Below are 25,295 nucleotides of genomic sequence, written 5' to 3'. Positions count from 1 at the left end.
CCAGGCACAAGCCAGGAGTGTGGTGGAATACCTTCCACTTGCCCGGACGTGGGCAGCTCCAGCAACACTCAAAAACCTCCACGCCATTCAAGACAAAACGGCCCGCCTGACCGGCACCCCATCCACCACCCAATGCACCGTGACAGCAGTGCGCAGCAGCCACAAGATGCCCTGGGTGAATGGGGGCCAACGAGTACCGATTTTAACAGGTCACACTTGACCAACCTTACAGATTTCAACGAAGCAGTACATGAGGGGGCAAATCATCAAGAAATGGCAACTCAAGTGACATATTTTGCAGACCATTTAATATATTACCTCATATTACACTCAGGCAAAAGAGGAACTTTCCAGCCGCAAAATATCATTTAAAAAAAATAAAAAAACAGGAAATGAAATTGCTAAAACAAGAAGAACAGAAGAGAGGCCAATTTTATATTGGTGATTTGAGGACAGAAACCAAAGGCTAGCATTAACAGGGCGTTTCTTGGGCTAGAAACATGGTAACTTTCCATCAGGATGTTTCTTTGGAACATCCCTATATTTCTGTGGTGATAGGCGGCTGCAGCTTGTCAGCCTGTCTGGTGTCAATCCCGACGAATCCGACACCGTTTTTGATTGGAATCGCTCGTGTTCCATGTGGCGCCGGTTCTAGTTCCTGAACGGTTGTTTAACTGCTCTGGGAGCAGCACCAATTTAGCTGTAGTAGAAGTCCACCGATTCAGTCCCGGCCATCGACACTTAGTTTCTGAAACGGAGACTTCTGCCCCTGGAATGGTAACTCGGATTCAGATTCCATCGATGCTGCCAGAACCCCCTGATTATTTGCAGAATCTGGGGCGCAATTCTCCCTTCGGGAGACTAAGTCCCGACGGCGGAGTGAAAACCGGAGTGTTTCACTCTGGCGCCGGAGGCCGCTCCCAGCCCCCTTTTCTCCCACCCCCGGGGGGCGCCGCGTCATTTATGCCCGCCGGGCCTTGGCGCCACGTAAAAGCGGCGGCGCGTAAATGATGTCACCCGCGCATGCGCGGTTGCCGTCCTCCCCGAGGCCGCCCCGCAAGAAGATGTCGGATGGATCTTGCGGGGCAGCGGAGGAAAGGAGGTCCTCCTTCAGAGAGGCCGGCCCGCCGATTGGTGGGCACCGATCGCGGGACAGACCCCTTTTGAGGCCCCCCCCCCCCCCGGTGTAGGAACAACCCCCCCCCCACAGCGTTCCCGCGCTGTTCCCGCCGGCAGCGACCAGGTGTGGACGGCGCCGACGGGAACCTGTCGTGTTGGGCAGGCCGCTCGGCCCATCCGGACCGGAGAATCGCCGCTCGCCCGTTACAAATGGCAAGCGGCGATTCTCCCAGCGGCCAGCCGTGATTCTCGCCACGCCAGTTTGCGGGTGGGAGAATCGCGGGCGGGTGCCAGGGCGGTGTGGCGCCCCGGCAATTAGCCCACCCGGCGTGGGGGGGGGAGAATTCCGCCCAGGTTTTTACTTTAGAAAATAACTTGCCAGCTTTCCTTTTAGGATTATATTGTATACAGACATGGTCCCCGCCCTCTGTATGAAACATGGACAATGTTCGGCAGATCCGTCAAATCCTTGGAGTGATATCACCAACGCTGCCTTCACAAAATCCTGCAAATCCAGGCCAATATCCCCAGTATCGAGGCGCTGGTCACGCTCGACCAGCTGCGATGGGCAGACAACATTGCCCACATGCCCGACAGAAGGCTCCCGAAACAAGTGCTCTGCTCCGAGCTCCGCAATGGCAAGCGATCACTAGGAGGGCAGTGGACCCCTTCAACAAAAATAAATTCCACAGTTGCTATTTGAAAGAGTGATCCCCGATATCCTGGACAAAATTCATTCTTCAATTAACATCACAAAAACAGATTATTTGGTCACCATCTCATTGCTGTTTTTGGGAGTTTACCGTCTGTAAATTGACGGCTGCGCATCCTGTCTTTCGATAGTGGCTACGCTTCAAAAAGGTACTTAATATGCTGCGAGTGTCCTTTGGGACGTGAAAGGTGCTATTCAAGTGCAACTTTTTTTTTTCACGGCACAGAGATTGGGATTATGACGGTGATGGAGGCTGGTAAATTGTAATTTCCCCCTTCAAAAAAAGACATGGGAAAACCTGGGACATCAGAAGACCAGTGAGTGTTCCTCAGTCACCGGTAAATAACAATACATGCTCGTGTTGATCAGGTCCAATGACTTCAAAAAGTCACGCATGACTAACCCCACAGAACTCAGTTGAAACAGTCCCATGAGAAAAATAATAAAGAAATGGAAATACACCTAAAGTTTTCAAACACCACTGAATACATTTTCAAAGAGTTAACTCAAGGATAAGATGAATTTCTGTCTCAAAACATCAATATACATAGAAACATACTGAAAATAGAAGCAGGAGGAGGCCATTCGGCCCCTCGAGCCTGCTCCACCATTCATTATTTCATTATGATCATGGCTGATCATCAAGTTCAATACCCTGATCTCCCGCCCCCCCCCCCCCCCCCCCCCCCCCCCCCCCCCCCCCATATCCTTTTAGCCCCAAGAGCTGATTCCTTGTTGAAATCATACACCGTTTGGCCTCAACTACTTTCTGTGGGAGTGAATTCCACAGATTCACCACTCTCTGGGTGAAGAGACTTCTCCTCACCTCAGTCCTAAAAGGTTTACCCCCTTATCTCCAAACTATGGCCCCTAGTTCTGGACTCCCCCACCATCGGGAACATTCTTTCTCAATCCACCCTGTCTAACCCTGTTAGAATTTTAGAAATTTCTAGGAGATCCCCTCTCACTCTTCAGGCGCCATTGAATATAATCCTAACCGACTTAGTCTCTCCTCATATGACAGTCCTGCCATCCCAGGAATCAGTCTGGTAAACCTTCGCTGCTCTCCCTCCGCAGCAAGAACATCCTCCCTCAGATAAGGACACCAAACTGCTCACAATACTCCAGGTGTGGCCTCACCAATGCCCGATACAATTGCAGTAAAACATCTCTATTCCTGTACTCGAATCCTCTCGCTATGAAGGCCAACATACCATTTGCCTCCTTTACTGCCTGCTGTACCTGCGCGCTTACTTTCAGCGAGTGATGCACGAGGACACCAAGGTCTTGCTGAGTATTTCTCTATTCTTATGAAAATGAAGCAGGAAATGAATCAATAAATTCTTAAAACTCAATGGAAAGGATGTGATGCAGATTAACATGAGCTCTTAGCAGGGATGAAACGTCTTATAGCTGTTAAAAAGAGTCTACAAGACAAAGCTACTTAGCCAGAACTGAGATAATCAAAGTGTGACCTGTTTTTATTTATATTTCGTCATGAGATGTGGGCCTCCCTGGCGAGGCCAGCATTCATTGCCCATCCCTAATTGCCCTTGAGAAGGTGTTGGTGAGCTGCCTTCTTGAACCGCTGCAGGTCTGTGTGCTGTAGGTACACCCACTGTGCTGTTAGGGAGGGGGCTCCAGGATTCTGACCCAGCGACAGTGAAGGAACGGCCCATATATTTCTAATTCAGGATGTGGAGTGGCTAGGAGGGGGAACTTGTAGGTGGTGGCATTCCCAGGTATCTGCTGCCCTTGTCCTTCTCGGTGGTAGAGGTCACAGGATTGGAAACTATAAAACAGTACCATCAAGTAAATGGAGCTACCCGGATTCGATCTGGCCCTGGGTCACTGTCCGTGTGGAGTTTGCACATTCTCCCCGTGTCTGCGAGGGTCTTACCCCCACTATCCCAAAAAGATGTGCAGGGTAGATGAATTGGCCACGCTAAATTGCTCCTTAATTGGGACAAAAAAAATTGGGTACTCTAAATTTATTTTTTAAAAGTAAATGGAGCTAGATTGTTTCCGTTTGTCAATGGGAGGACATCAATTTAATATAATCAAGATAGTTTTTTTAAAGGGAGATAATAACACAGATGGAACATGCCATTTTCTGCCCAAGGCAAGTTGATTGAAAGGAGAGGAAATGAGCAGTTTCAGAGTGCAGCCTCAAGGGGGCAGAGTCACTCCACAGACTCCAGATCCACCGCCAGTCAGTCAGCAACACCATGAACAGCCGGACAAGGTAGATCAATGCGACACACGTTTTTGGAGATTCTCACCAAACAATGAAAGCCTGCGGAATACAATTCGCTTCTGCAATTTCTTCGGCACAAGTAGAAAATCAATTGCCTTCTCTCTTTTTAGGAATCCATTAAACTGACCGGCATGTTACGAATTCCTCGCACTTAGAGCCGGCATGCTTTCCATCGTCGGAGGGGCAGCCTTTGATTGAGGAACCCAAGTTAACTTGAGGCCTGGCTGCCAGTGTCAGGCACATCAGACTCCCAGGGCAAGTTACCCAAAAGAAGAGTGAGGATTATGATGCTGTCAACGTTCACGGGCAGCATGGTAGTGCAGTGGATAGCACAGTTGCTTCACAGCGCCAGGGTCCCAGGTTCGATTCCCCGCTGGGTCACTGTCTGTGCAGAGTCTGCACGTCCTCCCCGTGTGTGCGTGGGTTTCCTCCGGGTGCTCCGGTTTCCTCCCACAGTCCAAAGACTTGCAGATTAGGTGGATTGGCCATGATAAATTGCCCCTAGTGTCCAAAAAGGTTAGGTGGGGTTACTGGGTTACAGGGGATAGGGTGGAGGCGTGGGCTTAAGTAGGGTGTTCTTTCCAAGGGCCGGTGCAGACCCGATGGGCCGAATGGCCTCCTTCGGCACTGTAAATTCTATGATTCCTCCTTCACACCAACCAAAATTAGATTAAACGTTCGCTGCTTTGTGGCCTTTGGCTCCCCAAACACCTGCTGCCCAAATGAGAGTGATGATTACTCAGCAAAATTGACTTGGATGGGAAATGTGAATTAAAACTGTTCGCCAAATACAAGTTAATGAAATGGCTAAGAATCAGCTACTTTAAACATTTAATTAAGATTAAAAGCGAGAAAGCAGACTTCGGACAAGATATAATTGGCCAAGTAGCCTTTTATCAGGATTTTCCATTTTGTTAATTCTGGGTTTCGATCCATTACCAATTCATGAGATTAGTTAAGACCATTTCTGATGATTTGCACTGGTCTTTTTGTTAAATTGGATTATTTGCCATGGAGGGCGTTCTACCGGAACGCATTTAGATTGCCTGTCGATACTGGTGGAGATTAGGCTTGGCCTCGCCGCTCGTAGACAGGTTCTGCTGGAGTGGAGGTCAGCTTCTCCCCTCCCCCTCCCCCCAGTGCCTCGGTGTGGCTTGGGGGGGGGACCTCCAGAACTTTTTGTATTTGGAGAAAGGGCGCTGAGGGGGTCGATGGGGGGGTTCCATGTATGATGGTCACAGTTGGCTATTTGGGGGAGGGGGCTGTTCTTGTTTTTGCATTGTATACAAATTTTAAAATGTTCAATAAAAATATTCACAAAAAATATATACTGGTGGAGATGGGGATTGGAAAAGGCTGAAGCAATTGTCACTGGTAAAGTGCACGTGGTCAAATTGAAATTTGGGATTATGAATGTCAACTTGTTTCAAGTTTGCCTTTTATTCTCCATTTTAACATTTACTTTTCCAATACATTGGTGACTTTCCTCCACATGCATTGTCCTAACTTAGCTTGTCTTTAATTTGTTTCCAGTCTTGTCCCTGGGCGAGTGCAGGGAGGGCGCACTCTCCGTACTACACAGATACTGCCCCTGCAGAATGCACCCCCTGAGAGTGCGTGGTGGAGGATCGTTAATTGGTGGCTTTGACCTGAAGAGAAAAGAATTTGGAGGGCGACGGGAAAGGGGGATGCTAGCTGAAGTACTCTTGAAGTGAGCCAGCACAGATAGGCTGAATGGCCTCCTTCTGTGCGATCTTCCCCAAAAGGGAACAAAGTCCACGAGCGAGCGAGTTTAGCCGTGTGTTTCCCGGCACTCGCAGTGCGGAGAAACACACGGCTATTCAACGCGGCTCGCTTTGAATAAGGGGCCTGAACGTGGGACGCGCAGCCGAGATCGCGCACAGCACCGTTTTTTTACAATGGGAAGGTCCACTCGCCGGAACGCCCCATTGTAGCGAGAGATCAATGGCGTCCCGATCGCCAAGGCCCCAAAAAGAATCCCCGACCTCCCCCACGCCCTCCCAAATGCAACATGGGAAGGTCTTCTGGCCCCACCCCCAACACCCACACTGGCAACGTCAGACCAATCACGCGCGTGCAAAAGGTGCTTGGTACTCAGGTGGGGCGCCTGTGCCAGGGCACCATCCTGCCCAAAGGGCATGTAGCTGGGGCCCTCAGACCCGTCGGGTACCCTTTTGTGGTAAGCAGTACCAAACGCGCTCGCTCGAGATCCCCAGGGCGAAGGGATTGAATCCCAAAGCCTCAGGTACCTCGGGAATCTGCACATTAGAGTAAGGCTTACTGTCTCGCTCTAATATGCAGATTTGCCATAAGGTGACCCCGCCCATTGCGGGAGGGATTCCCCTTACAACGCCTCATAAGATTGTGTTGAATCTGGTAAGCCGGGTAGATCCCGGGAACGGGGTCTCCCAGCTTTCACCGGCCACGCTGCGCCGCGGCGAGCTGTCTTTCCGGCCGGAGGATCGTGCCCAGTGATTCCACAAGACTTCATTGTAAGGCTCCCCACAGGATGGGAGACGGCGGCATAGTGGTAACGACATGGGACCAGTGATCCCGAGGCCCGAGATGATACTCTGGAGAAACGAGGTTTAATTTCAGTTGATTAACAAGTTCAATTAATTAATAAAAACCTGCAGTTGAAAGCTAGTCTCAGTGACGGTGATCCATTGTCTTTAAAAATCCATCTGGTTCACGAATACCCTTGAGGGAAGGAAATCTGCCGTCCTTACCCGGTCTGGCCTACCTATGTGACTCCAGACCCTCAGCAATGTGGTTGAGTCGGAGATGGGCCGAGCAAGCCACTCTGTTGTAGCAGTTTGGCCTCCCCAGCGATGCCAGCGCCACCTTAAAGAGCAAAGAAACATGTGCCTGGGTGACCCTATAAAAACATTCACCTGGTCCCAGAGGACAATTTGTCGATTGTTCCACTTGGAGAAGCCAGCAGACATTACCAGATTCAAATTGCCGAGGTACAGAACTTTATTGGTCCTGTGCAACTTGGGGCTCGACTCCTGAAAAGCACAAGGAACAACAGCCAAACGTGAGCTCAAACCGAAGAAAAAGGCAAACACCAGCAATAAAACACCAGCGACCTCTCTGACTGCGTCTTTCACTTTAGAGTTTAATGACTCGATAAAATACATATAGTAAAATAAGCATAAGAAAATACCACTTTTTAAAGAACAAATAAGATACATGTAGTGTAGAGAGTATTGCTATTCCCAAATGCAACTTAAATCAACCATAGTTGATTTTGTGCGGTTTAACTTTTAGTTAAATCATGCATCGCCTCGAGATGCTTTTCCAAATTAAACGCAAGAGGATGTGGACGATGGCATCCATTCCCGGAGAATCTAAAACACGGAGAGTCTCGGGATAAGGGGGCCGATCATTTGGGACTGAGACGAGGAGAAAGTTCTTCGCTCAAAGGATTGTGAATCTTTGGAATTCTCCAACCCAGGTGATTGCCAGATGCTCTGTCATTGATTGGATTCAAGACTGAGATTGGGAGGTTTTGATCTTCCAGAGAATCATGGGATATGGGGAGCAGGGTTGTGGCAGATCATCAGCCATGATTGTACGGAATGGTGGAGGAGGTTTGAGGGACTGAATAGTATACTTCTGCTCCTTAGCATTTTAGAAATTCCTTCTTTCCAAATCCCTCCTAGACTTTGCCTGTTTGTACCTTTAATCATCTCCAGTACTAACAAATCTCCAATTGTGGCCTTTTACATATCAACCCCCCCCCGCCTCCCCCCCTCCCCCCCCCGCCTCCCCCCCCTCCCCCCCCCGCCCCCCCGCCTCCCCCTCCCCAACGCATTTCCATAGAACAATTATCAAACACAATCCTGACACCAAGCCACAAGGAGATAATAGGGACAGGTGACTGAAGGCTTGGCCAAAGAGTTGGGTTTGAAGGAGTGCCTTCGAAGAAGAAGTCTCAGAACACCAGGGGTCTTCACCTAGTGAAGGAGCAGCGCTCCGAAAGCTAGTGATTCCGAATAAACCTGTTGGGACTTTTACCTGGTGTTGTGAGACTTCTAACTGTGCCCGCCCCAGTCCAACGCCGGCATCTCCACATCTTCGAAGAAGAAGAGAGAGTTTAGAGGGGCCTAGGGGCATTTCAGAGGTTCGGACTTGGGCAACTGAAGGTATGGCTCTCAAATCTGGACCGATGGAGACTGGGAATTGGCAAGAGGCTAGAATTGGAGGTGTGGAATTCGGGGAGTGGGAGGGGGCAGCCACGGAGGGATTTGTAAACAAGTTGATGTTAGGTCGTTGGAATAACTCCACAACCCTGTGTGATTACCTTGAAATCACCGAGAATTAAAAGATTAATCTCATGGAGCCTGCTGCAAAAGGGAACACAAATCTAAATATAAATTGAATATTTCTTTCTTTGAATAGTTTGGTGAGTTAGTTATGAAAATATTGGAGGTGATTAAAGAGGCTGTTTAATTGGGCAAAAGAGTTCCCCCCACCCCTTGTTAGTGATCTGGCCCACAACTGCTTTCTGGGAAAGCGAATTCCACAAACTAACGGCTCAGAAAATAATTTATTCTCGTCTGTCCTAAACGGACAACCTCCCACCTTTGAACTGCCCCCCCCCCCCCCCCCCCCCACCGTCCAGTACGGGCTTCTGTTTCCCCCACAAGTGGAAACTCCCCCGGTCTCTCCCCGATCAAATTCCTTCAGGGTTTTGTATGTTTCAATATGTTGTTATATATAAACACAAAAAGGGCAGCACGGTGGCCCAGTGGGTTAGCACTGCTGCCTCACGGCGCCGAGGTCCCAGGTTCGATCCCAGCCCCGGGTCACTGTCCGTGTGGAGTTTGCACATTCTCCCCGTGTCTGTGTGGGTCTCGCCCCCACAACCCAAAGATGTGCAGATAGGTGGGTTGGCCACGCTAAATTGCCCCTTAATTGGAAAAAATGAAATTTATAAAAAATTATAAATAAAAATAACTAAAAACACTTTATATAAACTGCCACACAGAAAGAAGTTGCCCATCACTCCACTTTTCCCGCCTCGGCCCCAAACAACAGGCCAATGTCAGGAATACCAGAGATAGCCATTTATGACTCCGATGGGAACTTCACCCAACTCGGAATCTGTTGCTTCCGAATGTGACCAGAGAAGGAGGAAAGCTGAATGCCTTCTTAAAAGAACGGCATCAGAGGGATTGCTCTCTCAGAGTAGCTATTAACGATAATTTCATGAACTGCGTAACTTTCAAAACCAAATCTTTGAACCCGTCACTGGGAGGATAAGTCTAAAGAGCAGCGAAACGTTCTTCCTCTGATATTCTCTTTCCCCAGTCATTTTGTACCTTGGGCCGAAATTCTCCGGACGTCGGGATTCGCTGTTCCCGCCGGCAGCGAACGGCCCGCCGTCTCCCGCCGCCGGGAATCACGGCTGGGGGGCCGAGAACCCCGACTTTTAATGCAGCCTCCAGAAACGTGACGTCAGCGGGTGGCCGACACCAAAAAAAAAAACCGAACGTCGTGACCAAGACAACGCGTGCAGATATCTTTCCCCGATTTTAGTTTTTAAAAGGTTATAAATGGGGAAACATCCATTTGGGTTCTCGTGGAGTAGAACTTCCACTCGAGAGGCTAGAGTAAAAAGTCCAGCCTAACACTCCCAGCGCTGTGCTGAGGAAGTGCTGCTCGGTGGAAGCGCCAACCTTCAGGTGGATGCCAAAGATCCCAAGGCCACTCTTTGAAGTCGGAGATCTCCCCGGCATCCTGCCCTCAAGCAAAGTCTCCAATAACAGATGAATTGACGATGATCAGGTTGCTCCCCCTGGGATCTTGCTGTGCGCAAATGGACTGCTGCGTTTCCTGCTTTACAGCAGCGACCAACCTTGTCAAACTTTTTCCCAGGGCTGCAAAGCTCTCTGCCACATCCCTGAGCTTGTGGAAGGTGCTATATATTAATGCAGCCGCTGTCTGTATTTCCAATTGACTTGCCCAGCGAGAATACATCCTCACAAAGCAACCCTGCTCTCTGCACTTACCTGGAGAACCTTCCCTGTGTGACTGTCGATGATTCGCACCTTCTTGTCTTTGCAGGAAGTGACTAGTCGGCTGCCGTTTGTGTTGAAGGACATGGACAGAATGACATCTTTGTGGCAGTCCAAGATCTTTATTGGATTCCGAATCAGTTGCTCACCTGAATTCAGGTTCCAGATCATAACCTGAAACAAAGGAGGCAAAGAAAATGTGATGTATTTAACAGGCCGTATTCATTCATGAGCATTCACAGGGAAGTTCACAGTCCTGCTCCACATTCATCCCAAAACCCTATTCCAGCCCTTTGATCCCAAAAATGACTTTGAACAGCCAGCCCCGGAAGCTCTGCAAACACTTCTCTCATTATACAAATGCTCCCTCTACTGTACAATCCAGGAAACACGTTAAACAGGAGAGAGGGAGACAGGCGGGGAGAGAGAGGGAGACAGGCGGGGAGAGAGAGGGAGACAGGCGGGGAGAGAGAGGGAGACAGGCGGGGAGAGAGAGGGAGACAGGCGGGGAGAGAGAGGGAGACAGGCGGGGAGAGAGAGGGAGACAGGCGGGGAGAGAGAGGGAGACAGGCGGGGAGAGAGAGGGAGACAGGCGGGGAGAGAGAGGGAGACAGGCGGGGAGAGAGAGGGAGACAGGCGGGGAGAGAGAGGGAGACAGGCGGGGAGAGAGAGGGAGACAGGCGGGGAGAGAGAGGGAGACAGGCGGGGAGAGAGAGGGAGACAGGCGGGGAGAGAGAGGGAGACAGGCGGGGAGAGAGAGGGAGACAGGCGGGGAGAGAGAGGGAGACAGGCGGGGAGAGAGAGGGAGACAGGCGGGGAGAGAGAGGGAGACAGGCGGGGAGAGAGAGGGAGACAGGCGGGGAGAGAGAGGGAGACAGGCGGGGAGAGAGAGGGAGACAGGCAGGGACAGAGAGGGAGACAGGCGGGGAGAGAGAGGGAGACAGGCGGGGAGAGAGAGGGAGACAGGCGGGGAGAGAGGGGGAGACAGGCGGGGAGAGAGGGGGAGTCAGGCGGGGAGAGAGAGGGAGGCAGGCGCGGAGAGAGAGGGAGACAGGTGGGGAGAGAGAGGCAGACAGGCGGGGAGAGAGAGGGAGACAAGCGGGGAGAGAGAGGGAGACAGGCGGGGAGAGAGAGGGAGACAGGCGGGGAGAGAGAGTGAATGAGAGAGACAGAAAGGCAGGAGGGAGAAAGAGAGAGAGATACAGAAGGTCACAAACACACATACAGAAGTTTTGACAGAAGTAAGGATTGACCATTACGCGCTCCAAACGTGGAAATAATTCACCAGCCCATTATCCAAACAAAAAGTTAATAAAAATTCAAACTGGACCTAATACACGTTTGTTAATTAATCAAACTTCAATCCATTGTGCATTCCTGTCTAATGAAAATTGGCAAAGGGTAGAGAATCCTTCACTTTAAGGAACGAGATCTGATTGAATGTATGTCTGTAAACAGTGGACAGTAACAGGTCCATAGAGCTTGTCCCATTGAATCTCAGGACCCTCCCCATTCATCAGCAGTCACACTTTCGAGCATTCAACTGAACAGGAAAATAGCCATTTGGCCCATCCTGCCCTTACTAGCCCTGGTCGAAAGGCACCAGGAACAATGAAACCTTTGAGAAAACAACATCAATAGACAATAAGAATCGATTTCCCCAATCTGAAGAGCCAATGTGGGGAGTCAAAAATGCAGGGCTGCCACTGGCAAAGCAGATGTGTGCAAGGCTGTGGCAACGTGAAGCAGGGAATCAATCCTGGTCCAACATTTACACTCAGAAACACAGAAATAAAATACTCAGCATTTCTGGGTATACTGATGGGACATTAGTGTGATTGTTGGGTATCATACATTAAAAAAACCATTTACCATTCTTAAAGAAATTAGTTTTATGTTTCCAGTTTGTGAATCACAGCCTAGATCGGACCATTGGAAATGGCTTCCCGATGAAGGTGTTCGAGAAATGGTTTTCTTACCCTATAATCATATCCAGCGCTGAATAAAATGTCCTTGGCTGTCGGGTGCCATTCTATCAATCCCACTCGCCTCGAGTGAGCGTGGAGATCCAACTTCGAAGTGGTTATGTTGCTCAAGACTCCACATTTAGGAATTTCCCAGATTTTAACCTGTCCGAAAGAAATTAATTCCATGAAAATTAAAAATAATGCAACATCAGCTCTCGCGGGTTTTGACCGTTTCCCCCCCAGGTTGAATGGAGAGACGATTTTGAGAGTTTTCCCCGATCTCCTGGCCCAGATGTTTTTGTTTAATTTGTCCCTTTGGCTGTTGGCATCATTGGGCCAGGCCGGCATTTGTTGCCCCACCCTGATTGTCCTGGAACAGAGGGGCTTGCTCGACCATTTCAGGGGGCAGTTTAAGAGTCAACCACGGGGCGGTGGGCCTGGAGTCACGTGTAGGCCAGACCGGGTAAGGGCGGCAGATTTCCTTCCCTAAAGGACATTGGCGAGCCAGATTGGTCTTTGAACAACGAAAGGATCCATGGTCATCATTACTAAGATTAGTTCTTTAATCCAGCTTTATTGACTAATTGAATCTAACCGCGCCGCACTGCCAGCTGTCGTGGCGGGATTGACTATGGGGATAGGAGATATAGAGGAGTGGTCCCAGCAGTGGCTGTAACTGGAGGGGCCCTCCAGAGGTGGATTTTAAAACCATTGCTTTCCTTGTTATGTTTAAATGTCCTGGATTTGGGTAAGGGGAGATTGGGAAGGAGGGGTTGGCGGGCGACGAGATACAAGTTCAAAGTTTGCGGTTGATGCAAAACTTGACAACTTATTAAATAGTGGGTGGGCCTTTGGGAGGGAAGAAAACAGGGTTGTGGAGTTGGCAGACACATGTGAGCAGGATATACGGGTACAGCCAGGGCCGGGATTGGAGGCTAGTGGGAATTAGAAATAGCCACTCCAGCCAGCCCACCAGTTTCCCAGTCCCATCCCGGCTCCAGGTTGTTTTTGTGGATGTAGAATGGGAGGAAAGCAGGGTTTACTACTTGCACACACTGGGAGGTCCACCCAGCTCAGCCAGTGGCCTAATTAAGGCCAATGAAAGCAGGTCAACAGGGGTTTTATCAAATAATCGGTGATGGATCGGTGATAGGGCAATGACAATTGGAGGGGCTACAGATGTCAAAATTGGGAGGAATGCAGAGATCTCAGAGGGTTGCTACACAAGAACAGAAGATGTAGGAGCAGGAGGAGCTCGTTCAACCCTTTCAACCTGTCCTCCTATTCAATAAAATGGCTGACTTTCCGCTTCAATCTCACCCGATTCCCATCTCTTAATTCCCACACTTTCCAATTACCCATCAATCTCTATGCTGAACATACTGAACAGCTGAGAATCCACAGATCTTTGGATTCACAACACGGTAAACAGAAAGATATTTCCTCATAAAACATAGAACATAGAACGATACAGCGCAGTACAGGCCTTTGGCCCACGATGTTGCACCGACATGGGAAGTCAAAAAACAAAAGCCATCTAACCTACACTATGCCATTATCATCCACATGCTTATCCAATAAACTTTTAAATGCCCTCAATGTTGGCGAGTTCACTACTGTTGCAGGTAGGGCATTCCACGGCCTCACTACTCTTTGCGTAAAGAACCTACCTCTGACCTCTGTCCTATATCTATTACCCCTCAGTTTAAGGTTATGTCCCCTCGTGCCAGCCATTTCCATCCGCGGGAGAAGGCTCTCACTGTCCACCCTATCTAACCCCCTGATCATTTTGTATGCCTCTATTAAGTCTCCTCTTAACCTTCTTCTCTCTAACGAAAACAACCTCAAGTCCATCAGCCTTTCCTCATAAGATTTTCCCTCCATACCAGGCAACATCCTGGTAAATCTCCTCTGCACCTGCTCCAAAGCTTCCACGTCCTTCCTATAATGAGGTGACCAGAACTGTACGCAATACTCCAAATGCGGAGGTACCAGAGTTTGGTACAGCTGCAACATGACCTCCTGACTCCGGAGCTCAATCCCTCTACCAATAAAGGCCAACACTCCATAGGCCTTCTTCACAACCCTATCAACCTGGGTGGCAACTTTCAGGGATCTATGTACATGGACACCGAGATCCCTCTGTTCATCCACACTTCCAAGAACTTTACCATTAGCCAAATATTCCGCATTCCTGTTATTCCTTCCAAAGTGAATCACCTCACACTTCTCTACATTAAACTCCATTTGCCACCTCTCAGCCCAGCTCTGCAGCTTATCTATGTCCCTCTGTAACCTGCAACATCCTTCTGCACTGTCGACAACACCATCGACTTTAATGTCGTCTGCAAATTTACTCACCGACCCTTCTGCGCCTTCCTCTAGGTCATTTATAAAAATGACAAACAGCAACGGCCCCAGAACAGATCCTTGTGGTACGCCACTTGTAACTGAACTCCATTCTGAACATTTCCCATCAACCACCACTCTGTCTTCTTTCAGCTAGCCAATTTCTGATCCACATCTCTAAATCACCCTCAATCCCCAGCCTCCGTATTTTCTGCAATAGCCTACCGTGGGGAACCTTATCAAACGCTTTACTGAAATCCATATACACCACATCAACTGCTCTACCCTCGTCTACCTGTTCAGTCACCTTCTCAAAGAACTCGATAAGGTTTGTGAGGCATGACCTACCCTTCACAAAGCCATGCTGACTATCCCTGATCATATTATTACTATCTAGATGATTATAAATCTTGTCTCTTATAATCCCCTCCAAGACTTTACCCACAACAGACGTGAGGCTCACCGGTCTATAGTTGCCGGGGTTGTCTCTACTCCCCTTCTTGAACAAAGGAACCACATTTGCTATCCTCCAGTCCTCTGGCACTATTCCTGCAGTCAATGATGACATAAAAATCAAAGCCAAAGGCTCAGCAATCTCTTCCCTGGCTTCCCAGAGAATCCTAGGATAAATCCCATCAGGCCCCGGGGACTTATCTATTTTCAGCCTGTCCAGAATTGCCAACACCTCTTCCCTACGTACCTCTATGCCATCTATTCTAATAGCCTGGGTCTCAGCATTCTCCTCCACAACATTATCTTTTTCCTGAGTGAATACTGACGAAAAATATTCATTTAGTATCTCGCCTATCTCTTCAGACTCCACACACAACTTCCCATCCCTGTCCTTGACTGGTCCTACTCTTTCCCTAGTCATTCGCTTATTCCTGACATACCTATAGAAAGCTTTTGGGTTTTCCTTGATCCTACCTGCCAAATACTTCTCATGTCCCCTCCTTGCTCGTCTTAGCTCTCTCTTTAGATCCTTCCTCGCTACCTTGTAACTATCAAGCGCCCCAACTGAAACTTCACACCTCATCTTCACATAGGCCTCCTTCTTCCTCTTAACAAGAGATTCCACTTCTTTGGTAAACCACGGTTCCCTCACTCTACGCCTTCCTCCCTGCCTGACCGGTACATACTTATCAAGAACACGCAGTAGCTGTTCCTTGAACAAGCTCCACATATCCAGTGTGCCCAACACTTGCAGCCTACTTCTCCAACCTATCCCCCCCAAGTCATGTCTAATGGTATCATAATTGCCCTTCCCCCAGCTATAACTCTTGCCCTGCGGGGTATACTTATCCCTTTCCATCACTAACATAAACATCACCGAATTGTGGTCACTGACCCCAAAGTGCTCACCTACCTCCAAATCTAACACCTGGCCTGGTTCATTACCCAAAACCAAATCCAATGTGGCCTCTCCTCTTGTTGGCCTGTCAACATATTGTGTCAGGAAACCCTCCTGCACACACTGTACAAAAAACGACCCATCTAATGTACTCGAACTATATCTTTTCCAGTCAATATTTGGAAAGTTAAAGTCTCCCATAATAACTACCCTGTTACTTTCGCTCTTATCCAGAATCATCTTCGCCATCCTTTCCTCTACATCCCTAGAACTATTTGGAGGCCTATAGAAAACTCCCAACAGGGTGACCTCTCCTTTCCTGTTTCTAACCTCAGCCCATACTACCTCGGAAGAAGAGTCCCCATCTAGCATCCTCTCCGCCACCGTAATACTGTTTTTGACTAGCAGCGCCACACCTCCCCCTCTTTTGCCTCCTTCTCTGAGCTTACTAAAACACCTAAACCCCAGAACCTGCAACAACCATTCCTGTCCCTGCTCTATCCATGTCTCCGAAATGGCCACAACATCGAAGTCCCAGGTACCAACCCATGCTGCCAGTTCCCCTACCTTATTTTGTATACTCCTGGCATTGAAGTAGACACACTTCAAACCACCTACCTGAACACTGGCCCCCTCCTGCGAAGTCAAATCTGTGCTCCTGACCTCTATACTCTCAATCTCTCGTACCTTAAAACTACAATCCAGGTTCCCATGCCCCTGCTGCATTAGTTTAAAACCCCCCCCAAAGAGCACTAGCAAATCTCCCCCCCAGGATATTTGTGCCCCTCAGGTTCAGATGTAGACCATCCTGTCTGTAGAGGTCCCACCTTCCCCAGAAAGAGCCCCAGTTATCCAGAAATCTGAATCCCTCCCGCCTGCACCATCCCTGTAGCCACGTGTTTAATTGCTCTCTCTCCCTATTCCTATTCTCATTAACACGTGGCACGGGCAACAATCCAGAGATAACAACTCTGTTTGTTCTAGTTCTGAGCTTCCATTCTAGCTCCCTGAAAGCCTGCCTGACATCCTTGTCCCCTTTCCTACCTATGTCGTTAGTGCCAATGTGGACCACGACTTGGGGCTGCTCCGCCTCCCCCTTAAGGACCCGGAAAACACGATCCGAGACATCACGTACCCTTGCACCTGGGAGGCAACATACCAAACGTGAGTCTCTCTCGCTCCCACAAAATCTCCTATCTGTGCCCCTGACTATCGAGTCCCCAATTACTAATGCTCTGCTCCTCTCCCCCTTCCCTTCTGAGCAACAGGGACAGACTCCGTGCCAGAGGCCCGTACCCCATGGCTTACCCCTGGTAAGTCCCCCCCCCCCACAAGCATCCAAAGCGGTATACTTGTTACTCAGGGGAACGACCGCAAGGGATCCCTGCACTGACTGCTTCTTCCCAGTCCCTCTTACAGTTACCCATCTATCTCCAATCTTTGGTGTAACCAATTCCCTGAAGGTGCTATCTATGACCCCCTCTGCCTCCCGAATGATCTGAAGTTCATCCAACTCCAGCTCCAGTCTCGGTCTTTCATCTCGGTCTTTCATGGCTGACCCCTTATTCTGAGACTGCACCCCTAGTCCCACACTCCCCAGCCAGTGGAAACATCCTCCCAGATCTCTCCCATCACTTATGCTTCAATTCAATTATCTCCAATTCTTCTAAACTCCAGGGGATGTAGGCCTAGTCTACTCGATGGCTGGGATTCTCCGTTACGAGTCCGCCCCGCTATCCATGCTGACCAGGATGGAGAACTTGGTGCTGAGCCCAATTCACTCGCTGTCCCTTTATGTCAGTTTTGTGTACAAGGACACCCAGCTCCCGCTGAATACCAACATTCCCCATTCCTTCGACTTTTAAAATGTGTTGTGCTTTTCCATTTTTACGACAAAGTGGATAACTTTGCAATACTCCACATTATTTCTCATCTGTCACATTCTTCCTTCGTCACTTCAGCTGTCCATATCCCCTCACAGCCTTTTTGTGTCCTTCACACAGCTTTCCTTCCAATATGTCAGCAAAGTTTAAGTCGTCAATTGTAAATATCGGAGGCCCAAACACTGACCCTTGACTGCCCTAACTACGGGCTAGCAATCTGAAAATGGCGGTTATTTCTACTCTGTTTTCTGTCGGTTACCAAATCTTCAATGTGTGCTAAAACACTGGGGGTAATGTTATGAAGGCAGTGGAAGTCATAGCCACTGAATGGAGAGGGCAAGAGACCCACACTGCCTCCTGCGGATCAATCAGGCAATTAATAGGCCCCTGGTGGGCCTTCTACAGGATCGGGACCTTGTGAACTCCCGCCTGCCAAGAAGTGCTGGCCAATCAGAGGCTGGCAACCTTTTTGCACAGCAGTGTCACTGGGGAAGAGATGGCTGTTGCCGGGAAACATCTACCAGGATTAGGAGCAAATCAGGTGCAATGGCTCTTAGCGGAAAGGCCCCTTCCCGATGCTGGTTCCTTGGACCAGGCAATATGTGTTGTTGAACAAAGGACCCCATTGGAACGCACGCAGGCTTTTGTACTCTCTGCATGGAGACAGGCCCACCCACTGTTGGGCTAATACCAGGAAAAGGGTCTTAATTGGGCCTTTTGCCCCTTATGGCCTCAACTGGCAGTGAGGTGGGATGCCAGCCTCTGGCCTACCCTCCACAAACTTATATCAGGTGGAGGTGGAAGGGTGCCAGGGTACCCACCTGCCACTCTTCTGCCCAATTAAATGCCACCTGTCACCAAACTCACCACGGGGGAAAGCACTAAGTACTGACCAAGATCTCCAATTCTGTGAGCCCTACTTCTGTGTGAAAGCCTCTTGAGTGGCACCTTATCCGCTGTTTGTAAGAAATAGAAATACATTCCACTGTTTCCCCGTTCTCTACCCTCCTACTTAAACCTCAAAAACCCCATCAAATTTGTCGATGTAATTTTCCAAGGTTGTAAGGCTGGATGGAGCAGGTTACAGAGCAGAAGAGGGACGAGGCCATAAAAGGAGTTTAAAAACAAGGTTAAAAATATTAAAATCAAGGAATTGCCAATATAGATCAATGCGCAGACAGGTGATGGCTGAATGGGACTTGATGCGTGTATGGAGACAGGCAGTGGACCTTCAGATGAGTTGAAGTTTACAAGGGGTCTTAAACAGAGGAGCATTGGAATAGTCCGGTCCAGAGGTAACAAAAGCATGGATGAGGGTTTTAACAAATGGATTGGGCAATTGTGGAAATGGGCAACATTATTGTAATAACATTGCCCCTCAACATCTCCTTTAGCGGGCGGCACGGCAGCACAGTGGTTAGCACTGTTGCTTCACAGTACCATGGTCCCAGGTTCGATTCCCGGCTTGGGTCACTGTTTGTGTGGAGTCTGCACGTTCTCCCCGTGTCTGCGTGGGTTTCCTCCGGGTGCTCCGGTTTCCTCCCACAAGTCCCGAAAGACCTGCTTGTTAGGTGATTTGGACATTCTGAATTTTTCTCTGTGTACCCGAACAGGGGCCGGAATGTGGCGACTATGGGATTGTCACAGTAACTTCAGTGCAGTTAATGGAAGCCTACTTGTGACAATCAAGGTTATTATTATTAGAGTCTGTAAAGTTTCAATTGCTCCAGGCATTCCTCAATCCTCTTCATACTTCTTGTTGTTTTTCTCTGCACCTTTTGCAATGCATGTAATGCCTCACATTCTAAACGTGGATATCAGGGGCGGCACGGAGCAGTGGTTAGCACTGCTGCCTGCGGCGGCAAGGACCCGGGATCGATCCCGGCCCCGGGACACTGTCCGTGTGGAGTTTGCATATTCTCCCCGTGTCTGCGTGGGTCTCATCCCCCACGACCCAAAGATGTGCAGGTTAGGTTTATTGGCCACGCTAAATTGCCCCTTAATTAGGAAAAAATAATTGGGTGCTCTAAATTTTAAAACTAAATAAATAAATAAAAATGAAGATTAAAAAAAAAAACTAAATGTGGATATCACTTTAACAAGGCTTTCATGTGGAACTTTGTGAAACAACCTTCTGGAAGCCCAACTAAACAAACCAAGAACTGCCGATTGTCTTGATCAACCTTCACTGGCAGGCAGAAATGGATGGAGGTTTCAGAAACTGGTAGCTTACCGTGCTATCTTCAGAGCTGGAAGCAATGATGTAGTCGTCAAATGGACTCCATTTGATGTCCAACACATTTCCTCTGTGCCCGCACACCTTTGGCTGATGTGGGTCTATTTTCCCCGTCTATTAACAGAACAATATGCGTGTTAAAATATTTGACGCTCAAAGACCTGCAAATGATCACCCAAACCGGGTTACGGTGAACCAGGACCAGGAACCATGGACACAAAGGCAGAAATAAATTGCTTACGAGACATTAAGGGACGTTTCAGAGCAGCCAGCAGTTCTATTACATATAGTGACTTGCCCACACCCTCCAGTAATGACAAGCTAAAATGCTTCTATTAAAACAAACATAATTCAATATGGGGGGTCAATGAGAGTTTGTCTCTTATCCAGATTCTACGGTTCACTTCTTGTTGATGCCAGAAGTACAGGGTAATTAAGCAACCTGCTTCCATTTTTTTGTTGCTGTTTTTATAAATTTAGGGTACCCAATTAATTTTTTCCAATTAAGGGCCAATTTAGCGTGGCCAATCCACCTAGCCTGCACATCTTTGGGGTTGTGGGGGCGAAACCCACGCAGACACGGGGAGAATGTGCAAACTCCACACGGACAGTGACCCAGAGCCGGGATCGAACCCGGGACCTCGGCGCCGTGAGGCAGCAGTGCTAACCACTGCACCACCTTGCTTCCATTTCTGATGTCGACATCAGGCTCATGAGCTATATTGGGACGTTAGCAAAGGAAAAATAAAGTATAAACCCCAAAACTTCCGTGGAAGGGGAGACTTGTGTTTACATAGGACTTTCACAACCATTAGACGTCCCAAAGTGCCTTATAACCAATGAGTTAGTTTGGAAGTGAGCCACTGCTGTCATGACAGTGTGGAACTCCCTCAATACTGCACAGGGACTCTCAGTTAACGCCTAGTGCTCATGTTCCTGCAGTGAGACGTGAACACAGTACCAGCCCGACTCAAACAGGAGTGTTACCCCAAAGCCACTGGAAGTTTTTATCTTTGGCCCTTACTGACTCGGACTTTGCTCAGACTCAGTCGAATGCTGCCTCGATATTGAGGGAAGCTCCTGTCATCTCTTCTCTTTCTTATTGTACTAGAATTCCCTCATCATCAGCTCTAACCTCCAGAGACGGCGTTTTCACCAAATGAAAGTCCAAAAGACTTCTGCAGATCTTTGTGGTTTAGGTCAGTGGGCTGATCCTGGGCATGGTGGGGGGGGGGGGGGGGGGGGTAAACCTCCTTTGAAAGCCCCCTGGGCCCATTGGCGGAAGGGGAGCCTTTAAAGGTAACCCCCACCGCCCCCAAACCCATTTCCCCCATCGTCTCTCCACGCAGACGCTGCCTGGCCCTCCGTTTATGGACAGCATTTTCTGTTTTTATTTCAGCTTTCCAGCCGTGTTCTGCTTTTCTATCGGAATTTAATAAGTTGTCCGGATCTGCCCCCTGGTTCACTCCGCTCTGGGGGCCCCCAGCGTCTATCTCTGTGGAAATTACCATCAGTAGCAGTTTGCTGTGGGCACCCAGAATGCAGCAATTAACTATCGACAGACAATCTACCGATTTAGTCCCCGGTAAAAGACACGACCGATGTCAAACCATCAGAAAGAAAACATCAATAGAAAACTGAATGTGGAGTGAAAGCAAAGACTTTAATTCAAACTAAATAATAATCTCCATTGCCTCAATATTACTTCCAGTGTGTTGGTTCCAGCATTTGCTCAGCTCATTTCCTTGTTTTAAACATAGATATTAAGTCCTTTATTTCAAACCTGGCAGGGTAATGGCTTTTCAAACCGAGTGTAGCCAAGTAAATCATGAAACGAATGCTTTGACATCTTAGTACTGGAATATAAAAGAGGAAAAGTGTCCTTACGACGATAAATCAAAGAGGAAAAAAATCATCAAGACTTATCATAGAATTTAGAGTGCGGAAGGAGGCCATTTGGCCCATCGGGTCTGCGCCGGCTCTTGGAAAGAGCACCCAACCTAATCCCACACCTCCACCCTATCCCCATAACCCACCAACCCCATCTAACCCAAGGGACAATTTAACGTGGCCAATCCACCTAACCGGCACATCTTCGGACTGTGGGAGGAAACCGGAGCACCCGGAGGAAACCCACGCACACACGGGGAGAACATGCAGACTCCGCACAGACAGTGACCCAAGCCAGGAATCGAACCTGGGACCCTGGTGCTGTGAAGCCATAATGCTAACCACTATGCTACCGTGCTGCCCTCATAAGACTTATAAGACACCCCAATATAAGTAGTGAATGGTTACAGAACAGAAGGAGGCCAATCAGCCCATCATGTCTGTGGTGTGTGTGTTCATCCTATCACCATTTCCTTCCTGTTCCTTTCTCCCTCTCAACTAGCTCCCATTAAGGGCACCTCTGCCATTCACCCCACCTCACCTCACCCACTCCTGTGTTGTTTCTGGTTTTGCCAATTAAATCTCACAAGAGATGATTGTCCAAATTTTGGTGCAGAAAGAAAATCTTCGATCCTATGCGGACAAATGGTTGTTCGCCCGATTTATTTTCCCTCTGAAGTTCGGAGCATTCGGAACGTTGGCTTCAAGTCCAAGTCACACTACTCTCAAAGGCCAAATGCACTCCCCTCAACCGTCACAAAATATATGACTGCCGGTCAAAATTTAAACTCACCCCTTTAGCTCCAGGCCAAGTGGGGCATATCCAGGTTGATGGACGGCACTAGTTGCAGTCATGCTGGTTATTAATGGTGTAAAAGCCACAACTCGAAAGGAATTAGAAACCAGAAAAGTGAAATCAGAGGGCTGACCTGGTCCATATCTCTAAAATAATGAAAATGCTTTTATAGGGTAGATATGGAGGAGTCGCTTCTGCTTGTTTGAGGAGACCAACCTAAAGGCTGGAAATAGAGGATGGTGGTGATGTGTTACAGTTCATCAGTGAGTCCACGTTGCTGTGGCAACATGTATGTTGCAGTCTGGAACTTGGAGTGAGGGTAGAGGGTCCAACTTTTTTTCTATCACATGGCTGACCAGGAATTTCCCCGCTTTAAGCTTTTACGCAAAGAGTAGTGAGGCCGTGGAATGCCCTACCTGCTACAGTAGTGAACTCGCCAACATTAAGGGCATTTAAAAGTTTATTGGATAAACATATGGATGATAATGGTATAGTGTAGGTTAGATGGCTTTTGTTTCGGTGCAACATCGTGGGCCGAAGGGCCTGTACTGCGCTGTATTGTTCTATGTTCTATGTTCTATGTAAGCATCTGGCATTGGTGTGTGTTGCAATGGTTTGAAGAGTAATACTCAATGTTTTTGGTCGCGTTATGAACGCACCTTCCTTGACTATCGTGTTCTGGTGTAGACTCGCGCCTTCAGCTCCTGGCTCTGAGGCAGGGATGTTACGCACTCTGCTACAAGACAGTCTAGATGTGCAACAGTCACTAATAATCTTGTTGAGACCATAGAACATACAGTGTAGAAGGAGGCCATTCGGCCCATCGAGTCTGCACCGACCCACTTAAGCCCTCACTTCCACCCTATCACCGTATCCCAATAACCCCTCCTAACCATTTTGGTCACTAAGGGCAATTTAGCATGGCCAATCCACCTAACCTGCACGTCTTTGGACTGTGGGAGGAAACCGGAGCACCCGGAGGAAACCCACGCACACACGGGGAGAACGTGCAGACTCCACACAGACAGTGACCCAGCGGGGAATCGAACCTGGGACCCTGGCGCTGTGAAGCCACAGTGCTATCCACTTGTGCTACCGTGCTGCCCAACGCAGCTTGAGGGGCTTCCTATACTTGCACGCACTGAAACCCCTGATGTCCTCAGGGAAAACATCCTCCTCAAAGAACATCATCGACTGACAGCTAACGAAGCTCACTCACATGTCCTCAAAAAAAAAATACACATTCGTCTGAAGTCTCACAGTCACGAACGGGGCGTCCTCCACACCCTCCAAACCACTGACAGCCCCACCTCTCAATGGCTCACCTCCGGGTTGACTGCGAGCATCACCAACTGTACCCGAGCAACTGCCCGAGTGGCGAGGTCCCAGGTTTCAAACTTCCACAGAAAATCAAAAAACAAACCATAACCTCTTGAGGACAGGGGGCCGGGGAAGATGGAACCATTTGCTCCACAAGTGGAATAATCGGGACAGTTCAAATTGCGTCCGCGGCCATCCAAGGTAGACCATTGCCCGCATGCTAAACCCCTGCCCCGAGAGATCCACTCCTGGTGGCATCACAACCACTCACACTGCACCAGCTGTAAATTGAGAGAGGCGGATACTCAGTGAACCTTGGTGTCCTTGTGCATCACCCGCTGAAAGTAAGTGCACAGGTATAGCAGGCAGTAAAGGAGGCAAATGGTATGTTGGCCTTCATAGCGAGAGGATTGGAGTATAGGAATAGAGATGTTTTACTGCAATTGTATCGGGCCTTGGTGAGGTCACACCTGGAGTATTGTGAGCAGTTTTGGTCTCCTTATCTGAGGAAGGATGTTCTTGCTGTGGAGGGAGAGCAGCGAAGGTTCACCAGGCTGATTCCTGGGATGGCGGGACTGTCATGTGAGGAGAGATTAGGTCAGTTAGGATTATATTCATTAGAGTTTAGAAGAGCGAGAGGGGATATCACAGGAACTTAACAAAATTCTAACAGGATTAGACAGGGTAGATTCAGAAAGAACGTTCCCGATGGTGGGGAGTCCAGAACTGGGGGTCATAGTTTGAGGATAAGGGATAAACCTTTTAGGACTGAGGTGAGGAGAAATTTCTCCACCCAGAGAGCGGTGAGCCTGTGGAATTCGCTACCACAGAAAGTAGTTGAGGCCAAAGCATTGTGTAATTTCAAGAAGGAATTCGATACAGCTCTTGGGGCTAAAGGGATCGAGGGATATGGGGAAAAGGCGGGATCAGGGTATTGAACTTGATGGTCAGCTATGATCACAATGAATGGCGGAGCAGGCTCGAAGGGCCGAATGGCCTCCTTCGGCTTCTATTCTCTACGTTTCTGTGAAACCGTTGAATGGATCGTTAACCATGACATGGAACTATAATTGCTTTCCTGGCACTTCTGGTGGCAGCCAGGGAGTGAGCGGTGGCTCCCACTCGAGGAGGAATTCTCTGGTCCTCCCCACCTGATTGAGGGGTGTTTTGCTGGTGAATGGTGCCCAAGCACTGATGGATTGCAAAACTCCTCCGGTGGGGCGGGTTTATGGCTTATTGGACGAGGATTGTAACATGTAAGAGGCAATAGCTTGGCCGTGAGCATGTTCGAGGTTTGACACAGGAAAAGGTGGCAGAAAGTGCTGGGGTGTCGCTGCCTGTCCACTGGTGTACAGAGCAGCTTGTGAC

At 48.9% G+C, this 25,295-nt stretch overlaps 1 protein-coding gene across 5 annotated transcripts in view; it reads right to left on the bottom strand.

The window, feature by feature from the left end:
• The window catches only part of LOC140429869 (coronin-2A-like), a 221,993-nt gene that overhangs the window by 15,525 nt on the left and 181,173 nt on the right, over positions 1 to 25,295 (bottom strand). For all 5 annotated transcript variants that reach the window (XM_072517368.1, XM_072517366.1, XM_072517367.1 and 2 more), the window contains 4 exons: positions 19,919 to 20,035; positions 12,115 to 12,264; positions 10,130 to 10,309; positions 7,004 to 7,120 (listed from right to left, as the gene is read on the bottom strand). In XM_072517368.1, the coding sequence (XP_072373469.1) occupies positions 7,004 to 7,120; positions 10,130 to 10,309; positions 12,115 to 12,264; positions 19,919 to 20,035 (564 nt within the window). The remainder of the gene's footprint in view (positions 1 to 7,003; positions 7,121 to 10,129; positions 10,310 to 12,114; positions 12,265 to 19,918; positions 20,036 to 25,295) is intronic.

Source organism: Scyliorhinus torazame, chromosome 9, assembly GCF_047496885.1.
Source record: "Scyliorhinus torazame isolate Kashiwa2021f chromosome 9, sScyTor2.1, whole genome shotgun sequence".
In the NCBI taxonomy this organism is placed as follows: domain Eukaryota; kingdom Metazoa; phylum Chordata; class Chondrichthyes; order Carcharhiniformes; family Scyliorhinidae; genus Scyliorhinus; species Scyliorhinus torazame.
The sequence above is the reverse complement of the archived record's forward strand: the minus strand, read 5'-3'. Positions and strand labels throughout refer to the sequence as shown.